This window comes from Heterodontus francisci, chromosome 36, assembly GCF_036365525.1.
Source record: "Heterodontus francisci isolate sHetFra1 chromosome 36, sHetFra1.hap1, whole genome shotgun sequence".
NCBI classification, from domain to species: Eukaryota; Metazoa; Chordata; class Chondrichthyes; order Heterodontiformes; family Heterodontidae; genus Heterodontus; species Heterodontus francisci.
The window spans coordinates 31,937,661-31,951,226 of record NC_090406.1 but is presented as its reverse complement, the minus strand read 5'-3'; the positions used below and the strand labels follow the sequence as shown (position 1 = coordinate 31,951,226).

The following is a 13,566-nucleotide window of genomic DNA, read 5'->3' as shown; positions in this document are numbered from 1 at the left end:
GGGCAACATGATATACATGCTGACTTACCAGCACACTACTTTGGCCAGGTGAGGGTCCTACACCCACAAGAACAGACGTGGATTCCAGCAGAAGTGTCAAAATTATGAAAAGAACCACAGTCTTATAAGATGACAACACCAAATGGTGTGATACTCAGAAGGAATAGGTCTCACCTCAGGGGACTCTCTGTCAGCCATGAACAGGGCAACTAACCAGCATCGCCCACACGCATGTGTATTCAATTATATGATGAAGAGGCAACAAGCAACACACTGAGAACATAGACAACTTTTTAAAAATTCATTCATGGGTTGTGGGCGTCACTGGCCAGGCCAGCATTTATTGCCCATCCCTAATTGCCCTTGCGAAGGTGGTGGTGAGCTACCTTCTTGAACCGCTGCAGTGCATGTGAGGTAGATACACCAACAGTGCTGTTTGGAAGGGAGTTCCAGGATTTTGACCCAGCGACAGTGAAGGAACGGCGATATAGTTCCAAGTCAGGATGATGTGTGACTTGGACGGGAACTTGCAGGTAGTGATGTTCCCATGCATCTGCTGCTCTTGTCCTTCGAGGTGGTAGACGTTGCGGGTTTGGAAGGTGCTGTTGAAAGAGCCTTGGTGCGTTGCTGCAGTGCATCTTGTAGATGGTACACACTTCTGCCACTGTGTGTTGGTGGTGGAGGGAGTGAATGTTTGTGGATGGTGTGCCAATCAAGCGGGCTGCTTTGTTCTGGATGGTGTCGCGCTCCTTGAGTGTTGTTGGAGCTGCACCCATCCAGACAAGTGGACAGTATTCCATCACACTCCTGACTTGTGCCTTGTAGATGGTGGACAGGCTTTGTGGAAGTCAGGAGGTGAGTTACTCGCCGCAGGATTCCTAGCCTCTGACCTGCTCTTGTAGCCACGGTATTTATATGACTACTCCGGTTCAGTTTCTGATCAATGGTAGCCTCTAGGATATTGATAGTGGGGGATTCAGCGATGGTAATGCCGTTGAATGTCAAGGGGAGATGGTTAGATTCTCTCTTGTTGGAGATGGTCATTGCCTGGCACTTGTGTGGCGCAAATGTTACTTGCCACATATCAGTCCAAGCCTGGATATTGTCCAGGTCCTGCTGCATTTCTACACGGACTCCTTCAGTATTTGAGGAGTTGCGAATGGTGCTGAATATTGTGCAATCATCAGTGAACATCCCCACTTCTGACCTTATGATTGAAGGAAGGTCATTGATGAAGCAGCTGAAGATATTTGGGCCTAGGACACTACCCTGAAGAACTCCTGCAGTGATGTCCTGGAGCTCAGATGATTGACCTCCAACAACCATAGCCTTCTTCCTTTGCGCTAGGTATGACTCCAACCAGCAGAGAGTTGTCCCCCTGATTCCCATTGACTCCAGTTTTGTTCAGGCTCCTTGATGCCATACTTGGTCAAATGCTGCCTTGATGTCAAGGGCAGTCACTCTCACCTCACCTTTGAGTTCAGCTCTTCTGTCCATGTTTGAACCAAGGCTGTAATGAGGTCAGAAGCTGAGTGGCCCTGGCGGAACCCAAACTGAGCATCACTGAGCAGGTTATTGCTAAGCAAGTGCTGCTTAATGGCACTGTTGATGACACCTTCCATCACTTTACTGATTGAGAGTAGACTGATGGGGCGGTAATTGGCCGGGTTGGACTTGTCCTGCTTTTTGTGTACAGGACATACCTGGGCAATGTTCCACATTGCTGGGTAGATGCCAGTGTTGTAGCTATACTGGAACAGCTTGGCTAGGGGCGCGGCAAGTTCTGGAGCACAGGTCTTCAGTACTATTGCCGGAATATTGTCAGGACCCATAGCCTTTGCAATATCCAGTGCCTTCAGTCCTTTCTTGATATCACGCGGAGTGAATCGAATTGGCTGAAGTCTGGCATCTGTGATGCTGGGGACTTCAGGAGGAGGCCAAGGTGGATCATCAACTCGGCACTTCTGGCTGAAGAATGTTGCAAATGTTTCTGCCTTATCTTTCACACTGATGTGCTGGGCTCCCCCATCATTGAGGATGGGGATATTTGTGGAGCCACCTCCTCCAGTTAGTTGTTTAATTGTCCACCACCATTCACGACTGGCTGTGGCGGGACTGCAGAGCCTAGATCTGACCCGTTGGTTATGGGATCGCTTACCTCTGTCTATTGCATGCTGCCTATGCTGTTTGGCATGCAAGTAATCCTGGGTTGTAGCTTCACCAGGTTGACAACTCATTTTGAGGTATGCCTGGTGCTGCTCCTGGCATGCCCTCCTGCACTCTTCATTGAACCAGGGTTGGACTCCTGGCTTGATGGTAATGGTAGAGTGGGGAATATGCCGGGCCATGAGGTTACAGATTGTGGTTGAGTACAGTTCTGCTGCTGCTGATGGCCCACAGCGCCTCATAGATGCCCAGTTTTGCATTGCTAGATCTGTTCAAAATCTATCCCATTTAGCACGGTGATTGTGCCACACAACACAATGGACAGTATCCTCAATGTGAAGGCGGGTCTTCGTATCCACAAGGACCGTGCGGTGGTCACTCCTACCAATACTGACATGCGGCAGGCAGATTGGTGAGGATGAGGTCAAGTATGTTTTTCCCTCGTGTTGGTTCCCCCACCACCTGCCGCAGACCCAGTCTAGCAGCTATGTCCTTTAGTACTCGGCCAGCTCAGCCAGTAGTTGTGCTACCGAGCCCCTCTTGGTGATGGACATTGAAGTCCCCCACCTAGAGTGCATTTTGTGCCCTTGCCACCCTCAGTGCTTCCTCCAAACGGTGTTCAACATGGAGGAGTACTGACTCATCAGCTGAGGGAGGGCAGTAGGTGGTAATCAGTAGGAGGTTACCTTGCCCATGTTTGACCTGATGCCATGAGACTTCATGGGTCCCGAGTCGATGTTGAGGACTCCCAGGGCAACTCCCTCCCTACTGTAGACCACTGTCCCGCCATCTCTGCTGGGTCTGTCCTGCCGATGGGACAGGACATACCCAGGGATAGTGATTGCAGTGTCTGGGACATTGCAAGGTATGATTCCGTGAGTATGACTATGTCAGGCTATCAGGCTGAGGACAGTCAATCCAAACACAGTCTTTTGGATGAAAGACAACTCAAAATCACACTCTCATGTAGTTGTTACAAGGTTTGGTTGAGTAAGCAGATGACCAGTATGTTTCCAAATGTAGACAACACCTTGTGGAGTAACAATCTAAGTGTTTGGGTTACAGTTGAATGTTACATGTGTTAATCATTGTCATTTTTTCTACGCCACAGGCTATACCTATCCATGTAAATATTAGTCTTGAACTATAGGGATCTTCTTTTACTTAAGGGAAGGGGGATGTGGTGATATTATCTTGATATACTAACCAAATGTATTATGTTTGATAGAATAAGTGTAATTATTCAAATATATGTTTATGCAAAATATACATAATCACAGGATGTGATGTAATATCATGTGTTGTAGCCATATTGCCCAGTCAGTGGCATGTGTAAGCAGAAGCAAGAAGCCTGCCAATAAAGCTTGGTGTTCAACCTCTATGCCAACCTTTCCACTGTGTTTGTATTTTTACAACAGCCTTTTTCATATGAACATCTCATTTAAAACCATAAATTTGCTTAATATAAATTTTATTAATAAGTGACTCCTACTGGAAATTATAAATGTCAAATGAAAGCAGGAAATAGGTAGTATGTGACCAAATAGCCTACAGTCACTTACTCTCTAGGCACATACTGGATGACAATGTAGATGAGGTGCTAGAGGGGTATTTGCAACCAAAGAATCGTATCCCAACCAGAGTCGACACCTCCTAGAGAGGAAGGTAGAAAATATGGGGGAAAATACCTTTGTTCCAGGTTTTGAAAGGCTTGTCATCTCCTGTTGGAATCGCTCTTCCATGTTTCTAAACATACTGTTACCACCAGCTAGTACAATGTTGGCGTACATGTCATTACGTGTCTCCTCACTGCATCTCTCAATTACTGAATGTGCCAACGCAGGCAGGTTCTGTATGTCTTTGCCTGAAATACAAGTCAGTTGGTTCAACGGCATAGTTTATATGCCAAAGTGTAATTTTTAAAAAAAGCTACTCCTCCCCTACATCAATTATGCTGTTTCCAACATCTATTTTGCTGACTCTTGTGATTAGATAGATAATGGTTAAAGAATTGTGTCTAGTGATGAAATGCAAATGGAAATGAAAAATAATATGACTTATTTGAGAGAATTGGGAGATGGAGAGGGCCTGGAAGGAATTAATAGCACCAGAGAGAGGATAAATTGAGGGCCAGGAGTGGGGCCTATTGCTTACCTGAAGAGAAAAATCAGGAGCTGGAGCAGACCTGGAAGGAATTGATCTATCGCTTACCTGAGGAGACAGCAGCAGTGTTCCAGGGGCGCACTGGAATTTGAAAAAAAAGTGGAGAGAAAAAGAAATCAAAAGTGACATCACAGGAAAACCATGAGTTGATTGGTTGGTGATCATTGTTGCTGTGTTTCCCTTTGTCCAAAGTTAGGGAGTGAGTCTAAGCAGTGGGGAGATTAAAAACATTAAAAAGTTAAGTAAAACATCTAGTTTAGCTTCCCTATTTAAGTGATGCCAACAGAAGGGAATTGGGTGGCTAGTGAGTCCTCTTTTTATTTTATTTTTAAGTATATGGTTTATTTGTATTAGTAACATTGTTAGTATTAGTAAGGTTTATTGTTAGTATTGGTAGTAAGGTTTATTATCGAATAGATAGAGGAATGGCAGGGCTGTTCTGACCTCTAGAGTGCTATGTGGGAACTCAAGGACACTTCCCATGTCCTGGATAACCATATGTGCAGAAAGTGCCATCAGTTGCAGCAGCTGAAGCTCCAGGTTTCAGAACTTGAACAGCAGCTGGTGTCACTTTGGTCCATGTCAGGTTGACAGCTTTGTGGATAGCACATTTATAGACCTGGTCACTCCACAGCTTAAGAGTATGCAGAGAGAGAGGGAATGGGTGGCCTCAACTATTTACAATCTAGATAAATGACTTGGATAAGGGGACCGAATGCATGGTTGCTAAATTTGCTGATGACACAAAGATACGTAGCAGAGTACATTGTAAGGACGATTTAAGGAGTATGCATAGGGATTTAGATAGGTTAAGTGAGTGGGCAAAATTTGGCAGATGGAGTATAACGTGGAAAAATGTGAACTTGTCCACTTTGGCAGGAAGAATAGAAAAGCAGAACATTATTTAAATGGAGAGAGACTGCAGAACTCTGAGGTATAGAGGGATCTGGGTTATCTTGGTATGTGAATCAAAAAAGTTAGTATGCAGGTATAGCAAGTGATTAGGAAGGCAAATGGAATGTTGTTATTTATTTCAAGGGGAATGAAATATAAAAGTAAAGTCTTGCTAGAGTTGTACAGGGTGTTGGTGAAATCACATCTGGAGTACTGTGTACAGTTTTAGTCTCCTTACTTAAGAAAGGATAAAATTTCATTAGAATCAGTTCAAAGAAGGTTCTTGCGTCTAATTCCAGGGATGAAGGGGTTATCTTATGCAGAAAGGTTGGACAGGTTTGGCCTGTGTCCACTGGAGTTTAGAAGAATGAGAGGTGATCTTATTGAAACATACAAGATCTTGAGGGGACTTGATAGGGTGGATGCTGAGAGGATATTTCCCTTTGAGAGAGAGACTAGAACCAGGGGACACAGTTTAAAAATAAGGGGTCTCCCATTTAAGACAAAGATGAGCAGAAATGTTTTCTCACATTAGGCCATGGAATTCTCTTCCCCAGAGAGTGCTGGAGGTAGGATCATTGAATTTTTCTTTAAGGCTGAATTAGATAGACTCTTGATTCACAAGGGAGTCAAAGGGTATTGTGGGTACACAGGAAGGTAGAGTTGAGGCCATAATCAGATCAGCCATGCTCTTATCAAATGGCAGAGCAGGCTTGAGGGGCTGAATGGTGCACTCCTGCTCCTAATTTGTATGTTCATATGTATCTTTGTACATTGCAGTGCTGGAGAGAGGGAATGTCCCAGAGGGGTCAAGGACAGAATCTATTTGGCTAGAGCTAAGGAACAAAAAAGGGGAAATTACATTGCTCGGTGTAGTCTATAGGTCAGCACCTAATGGGAAAGATGTAGAGGAACAAATCTGCAAGGAAATTACAGAGCGGTGCAAGAATTTAAGGTAGTTATAATGGGGGACTTTAATTATCTGAATATAGACTGGGATAGTAGTAGTGTAAAGGGCAGAGAGGAGCAAGAGTTCCTAGAGTGTGTTCAGGAAAATTTTCTACAGCAGTATTTTTCCTGTCCAACAAGAAAGAAGGCACTGCTAGACCTGGTTTTTGGGAATGAGGTGAGCCGAGTAGATCAAGTGTAAGTAGGGGAACGTTTAGGGGATAGTGATCATTGTATCATAAGGTTTAGGTTGGCTATGGAAAAGGACAAGGAACAAGAATAGTTCACTGGGGGAAAGCCAACTTCAATGGGGTAAGAATGGATCTAACCCAGATAAATTGAACTCAAAAGTTAGCAGGCAAAACTGTAACTGAAGAATAGGCTATCTTTCACAAAGAGATAGTAAGGGCACAGTCAAGGAATATTCCCACAAAGGGGAATGGTAGGGCAAACAAATCCAGAGCTCTCTGGATGACGAAAGAGATAGAGATTAAGATGAAGAAGAAAAAGCGCGCTTATGACAGATGTCAGGTGGATAATACAATTGAGAACCAGGCTGAATGTAGAAGGTTCAGAGGGGAAAATGAAAAAGCAAATAAGAGAAGCAAGGAGAGAATATGAGACGAGACTGGCAACTAACATAAAAGGCAATCCAAAAGTCTTCTAAAGGCATATCAATAGTAAAAAGATGGTAAAAGGAGTGAGGCTGATTAGGAACCAAAAAGGGGATTTATGTATGGGGGCAGGGGGCAAAGCTGCGGTATAAAATTGATACTTTGCATCTGTTTTTACCAATGAAGATGCTGCTGCATAGACCATGGTGAAAGAGGAGGTAATTCAGACACGAATGATAAGAGTTAGAACAGGGCCAATCAAGGATAGTAGTGGAAAGTTGTGTGCAGAATCAGAGGAGATAGGGGAAGCGTTAAATGAATATTTTTCGTCAGTATTTACAGTAGAGAAAGAAAATGTTGTCGAGGAGAATACTGAGATACAGACTACTAGGCTAGATGGGATTGAGGTTCACAAGGAGGAGGTGTTAGCAATTTTGGAAAGAGTGAAAATAGATAAGTCCCCTGGGCCAGATGGGATTTATCCTAGGATTCTCTGGGAAGCCAGGGAGGAGATTGCAGAGCCGTTGTTGTTGATCTTCAAGTCGTCATTGTCGACAGGAGTAGTGCCGGAGGACTGGAGGATAGCAAATGTTGTCCCCTTGTTCAAGAAGGGGAGTAGAGACAGCCCTGGTAATTATAGACCTGTGAGCCTTACTTCGGTTGTGGGTAAAATGTTGGAAAAGGTTATAAGAGACAGGATTTATAATCATCTTGAAAAGAATAAGTTCATTTGCGATAGTCAGCACGGTTTTGTGAAAGGTAGGTCGTGCCTCACAAACCTTATTGAGTTTTTCGAGAAGGTGACCAAACAGGTGGATGAGGGTAAAGCCGTGGATGTGGTGTATATGGATTTCAGTAAGGCGTTTGATAAGGTTCCCCACGGTAGGCTATTGCAGAAAATACGGAAGTATGGGGTTGAAGGTGATTTAGAGCTTTGGATCAGAAATTGGCTAGCTGAAAGAAGACAGAGGGTGGTGGTTGATGGCAAATGTTCATCCTGGAGTTTAGTTACTAGTGGTGTACCGCAAGGTTCTGTTTTGGGGCCACTGCTGTTTGTCATTTTTATAAAAGACCTGGATGAGGGTGTAGAAGGGTGGGTTAGTAAATTTGCGGATGACACGAAGGTCGGTGGAGTTGTGGATAGTGTCGAAGGGTGTTGTAGGGTACAGAGGGACATAGATAGGCTGCAGAGCTGGGCTGAGAGATGGCAAATGGAGTTTAATGCGGAGAAGTGTGAGGTGATTCACTTTGGAAGGAGTAACAGGAATGCAGAGTACTGGGCTAATGGGAAGATTCTTGGTAGTGTAGATGAGCAGAGAGATCTTGGTATCCAGGTACATAAATCCCTGAAAGTTGCTACCCAGGTTAATAGGGCTGTTAAGAAGGCATATGGTGTGTTAGCCTTTATTAGTAGGGGGATCGAGTTTCAGAGCCACGGGGTCATGATGCAGCTGTACAAAACTCTGGTGAGGCCGCACCTGGAGTATTGCGTGCAGTTCTGGTCACCGCATTATAGGAAGGATGTCGAAGCTTTGGAAAGGGTGCAGAGGAGATTTACTAGGATGTTGCCTGGTATGGAAGGAAGGTCTTACGAGGAAAGGCTGAGGGACTTGGGGTTGTTTTCGTTAGAGAGAAGGAGGAGGAGAGGTGACTTAATAGAGACATACAAGATAATCAGAGGGTTAGATAGGGTGGATAGTGAAAGTCTTTTTCCTCGGATGAGGATGGCAAACACGAGGGGACATAGCTTTAAGTTGAGGGGTGAAAGATATAGGACAGATGTCAGAGGTAGTTTCTTTACGCAGAGAGTAGTAGGGGCGTGGAACGCCCTGCCTGCAACAGTAGTAGACTCGCCAACTTTAAGGGCATTTAAGTGGTCATTGGATAGACATATGGATGTAAATGGAATAGTGTAGGTCAGATGATCGGCGCAACATCGAGGGCTGAAGGGCCTGTACTGCGCTGTAATATTCTAATTCTAATTCTAATTCAGTGGTTTAAAACTGATAAGGATGTGGTACTGGATAAGCTGTCTGTACTTAAAGTTGATAAGACACCAGGATCGGATCAGATGCATCCAAGGATAATGAGGGAAATGAGAGTGGAAATTGCGGAGGCACTGGCCATAAATTTTCCAGTCTTCCTTAGACTGGTGGTGCCAGAGGACTGGAGAATTGCAAATGTTCAAATAAAGGGTGTAAAGATAAGCCCGGTGACTACAAGCCAGTCAGTGTAACCTCGGTGGTGGGGAAGCTTCTTGAAACGATAATTCAGAATAAAATTAATAATCACTTGGGTAAATGCAGGTTAATTAAGGAAAGCCAGCACGGATTCGTTAAGGGCAAATCATGTTTAACTAACTTGCTGGAATTTTTTGATGAGGTAACAGAGAGGGTTGATGAGGGTAATGCTATTGATGTGATGTACATGGACGTCCAAAAGGCATTTGAGACAGTACCACACAGCAGACTAGAGCAAGGTTATAGTGCATGGAATAAAAGGGACAGTAGCAACATGTATATGAAATTGGTTGAGGTGACAGGAAACAGAGGATAGTGATTAATGGATGTTTTTCATACTGGAGGAAGGGTTGTAGTGGAGTTCCCCAGGGGTTGGTGCTAGAACCCTTGTTCTTTCTGATGTATATTAATGACTTAGACCTTGCTGTACTGGGCACAATTTCAAAAATGCGGATGATACAAAACTTGGAAGCATTGTGAACAATGAGGAGGATAGTGTAGAACTTCAAAAGGACATAGACAGGTTTGTGGAATGGACGGACAAGTGCCAGCTGAAATTTAATGCAGAGAAGTGTGAAGGAACTCATTTTGATGGGAAGAACATGGAGAGACAATATAGAGTAATGGGTACAATTCTAAAGGGGGTGCAGAAGTAGAGGGACCTCGGGGTAAATGTGCATAAGTCATTGAAGGTGGCAGGACAGGTTGAGAGAGTGTTAATAAAGCATACAGCATCCTAGGCGCATCCAGTACAAAAGCAAGGTAGTTATGTTAAACTTGTATAGAATACTGGTTCAGTCTCAACTGGAGTATTGTGTCCAGTTCTGGGCGCCACACTTTAGGAAAGATGTGAAGGCATTAGCTAGAGTACAGAAACCATTCACGAGAATGGTTCCATGGATGAGGAACTTCAGTTACGTGGATAGGTTGGAGAAGTTGGACTGTTTCCCTTGGAGAAGAAAAGGTTGAGAGGAGATTTGATAGAAGTATACAAAATCATGAAGGGACTGGACAGAGTAGATAGGAAAAAACCGTTCCCACTGGTGAAAGGATCAAGAACAAGATGGCACAGATTTAAGGTAACTAGCAAAAGAAACAATGGAGACATTAGGAAAAACGTATTCACGCAGCGAGTCATTAGGATTGGGAATGCACTGCCTGGGAGTGTGTTTGGAGGCGGGTTATTCAAGGCATTCAAGAGGGAATTGGATTATTATCTGTAAAGGAAGCATGTGCAAGGCTACAGGGAGAAGACGGGGGAGTGGCACTTGATTAATTGCTCCTTCGGAGAGCCACGCAGACACATGGGCTGAATTGCCTCCTTATGTGCTGCAACAATTTTGTGATTCTGTGACATCTTGCACAAAAACTGTGCTGCTTATCAACTGAACAGGAGACACATGTCATGAAGGAGACATCCTGACTTAATCTTGCACTGAAACTTTGTTCTACAGTCAATGATCCACAAGTAGGGAAAGAAGTTAAAAAAAAGGGGTCAAATGCCTTAAACAGTTACCTAATAAAAATGGCTTAAAGATGACTTCGGGGCAGCTGAATTTCTGGTTTGTGATGATCATATTTTGCCCGTCTGGAAGCTCATACTCTTCCTTTATTTCTTCAGGATTGTTCTTGAAATTCTGGAGTTCCGCTTCAAAATTAAGGGCAACGTAGCAAAATTTCTCCTTAATATTTCTGATAATATCTAACCCAGCTGGAAAATCACACAAAATACTATTCAAAATTTGAAGAGCGGATCATATTAACTAGATCGTATAACTCATAACTCCTATTAACTAGTGGATTTTGAGATTTCCTAGATTCATTGAGATACATTTGGAGTCTGGTTGTTGGGACTGTGCTATTACTGCATTTTGATCTTTTATCAGTCATACTTGAGGAAGCTAGGATCAATGCTCAAAATACAAATCAATTGTCCTAATCTGACGGCTACATGAACTTTCGGCAGAACCCCCTGCATCCTGCTCAGGAGTAGAAATCCTGTTGTATTTTCCCTTTAACTTGATGCATAGCTGATAACTAGAACAAGTAGGAGCATATGCCACCTTGCTGTTCTGTATTGCTCAGTACTACACTGCATCGTGCATCTTCTCAATGAGACATTAGAAGTTGAGTTTTAGCTGGTATACTCTCCTTTATGTTAGCAATTGAGATCCCTATTAGGTAATAGCAGATAGGGTTTGATGAAATAGGGTGGGAGGAGGCTTAGTCTGGAGAAAAATCACAAGCCCAGACTGGTTGCACCAAATGGCTCGTTTCTGCACCTTAAATTCTATGTAAAACAAGAAACTCTAAATGGAACAAACTATCCTGCACTGAATTAACTTGTTCACCTATGCCTCTCCTTTAGTTGATTATCTTTTGTGTTTCTCCTCCTGTCCATTTGTTTTTTAGGAGGCAGAACAACAAACAAACATCAGGAGAATGCAACACTACTTCATAATTGACTCATTTTATGCTATCTTAGAGTTGTCACTTTTCAGCTTGATCTTTGAATAGACCTGGCATGGGATACTGAACCAATGCATGAGGGTAATGTTTGATGGTAACTATTCAACTATTATGTATTAAGATATCATGGCAGTCAAAAAAATAGAAAATTTATGTTACAAAGAGGGATAATGGAAATTTAAGACAGATTGACCTTGATTTTTTTTAACCATAGTTGTATTAATTTCTATGTAAATAATTTCTCTATGTTTATTTGACAGGTTTACACAGCTACCCACTTCTGTCTCTCCATCCTGTAGCTTTGTAGGATGAAAGAAAGAAAGATGGAGGCAGGCTATGGCTTATATCTATCCCAGTTAAAATTTGAAGTGGGGAAGTGTGAAGTCATCCACTTTGAATTTTTTCTTAATGTTGAGGAAACCAATAACCAAGAAACCAATATTTTTTAATATGTTAAGGAAGAGGTAGATAGATTCTTGTGATGGAGGCAGGGTTTCCACAGTTTTTAGATCCCGAGAAATAAATCTTCCCATCACTGAGTGGTGCCCTAAGTGGATGTTACATGGTGGTATGTTATGAATATTACCATTGGAAGTGAAGGACCAGCTATTGTTTTCAGCCAGGGATCTCATCATGTGCTCTGTCAGGTCCTGTCCTCCCAGGTACACACGCTGGGTGATGTTCTCCAAAGCACCTCCTTCAAAAATGGGAACTACGTGTGTTACAGCCGATCCTGCAACCAGTAAGATGAAGGAATTCAATATGTTAGAAAGTAATTGATTCATTAGGTGTAGGAACAGGGTATTTGCATTAACTACAGATGATAACAGTTTACTGATCTGCTGCACTGTTTTAATAAAATTCTGTTTCAAAAATGAAAATAGGTTTACTTTTTGTAGATGGTTTATGGTGGACAAACTATGTGAATTTTGATATCTAGGAGCAAATCAGCACCAGGAGAGTTAAATACACTGATGAAATGTGATCTTTTCGGTTACCCTACTTTGTGATCAGTTCAAACAGTCCAAAAGATTATGGACAGATTGTGATACTGTCACCTGCAGTACCTAGGCCACAAGGCCCCGAACGTAAAGGACATTTATATAAATAGCCTTAAGATTACTTAGGAAGAGATGATGTTACCTGAATCAATGACAGTTCCTGTAACTTTACCAGTGGAGTGTAGTGCCAGCACTGCCTGGATCCCCAGAAATAGAGAAGGAACTTGGAATGCTTCAAAAAGAATCTATATTGGATGAAACAAATGCAACAGAGTGTATGTTACAAAATTTGTATGAAAAGGACTCAAAACGACTGCAGTGTTTCTAACTTGTCCGTTTAGAATTTTCACTTTTAGTGTGGAATATTATTAAATGTATCTGGGAGTGATAGGATTTGGGTTTATTGCAGAAGGCAGACAATCTTGTCTGTGGTTTTGAGGAAGACAGATAAATACTCACCCACAAGGACAGGAGGAGAAAGTTACCTGAACTGGTGCTATCCTCTGTCTGGTGTGTATTCATGAATGGTATATGCAGCAATAGAAGATTGTATATCCAAGCTTGCAGAAAGGGTATGGTAACATATTGGTGATGTTATTGGACTAATGATCTGGAGATATAAGTTCAAATCCCACCACAGCAGCCAGTTATTCAGTTAATTAATTAAATGTGGAATAACAAGTTAATAACACTAATGTTGATTATATAACTACTGGGTTTTGTAAAAACCCATCTGCTTCATTAGTGCTCATTAGGGAAGGAAATCTGCCGTCCTTACCCAGTCTAGCCTACATGTGACTCCAGACCTACAGCAATGTGGCTGACCCTGAAATGGCCAGTTGTCAAGAAGGTGGCTCACCACCTCCTCAAGGGCAATTAGGGATGGGTAATAAATGCTGGTCTTGCCAGTGATGCCCACATCCCATGAATGAATTAAAAAAAGACCTGAAGGAGGCACAGCAAGTTGTGAGCATCAGAGAAAAAAGTTAAAAAGGACTAAATATGTGGGCAGATACAATTTGAAGTGGGGAAGTGTGAAGTCATCCGCTTTGAATTTTTTCTTAATGTTGA

General features: G+C 42.8%; 1 protein-coding gene across 1 annotated transcript in view; it reads right to left on the bottom strand.

The window, feature by feature from the left end:
• Window positions 1-13,566, bottom strand: part of LOC137351723 (uncharacterized) — a 37,098-nt gene that overhangs the window by 12,567 nt on the left and 10,965 nt on the right. Inside the window, exons 6-9 of the mRNA XM_068016460.1 lie at window positions 12,638-12,740; window positions 12,081-12,227; window positions 10,542-10,736; window positions 3,855-4,030 (exon numbers count right to left, since the gene is read on the bottom strand). Coding sequence (XP_067872561.1) covers window positions 3,855-4,030; window positions 10,542-10,736; window positions 12,081-12,227; window positions 12,638-12,740 — 621 coding nt within the window. The remainder of the gene's footprint in view (window positions 1-3,854; window positions 4,031-10,541; window positions 10,737-12,080; window positions 12,228-12,637; window positions 12,741-13,566) is intronic.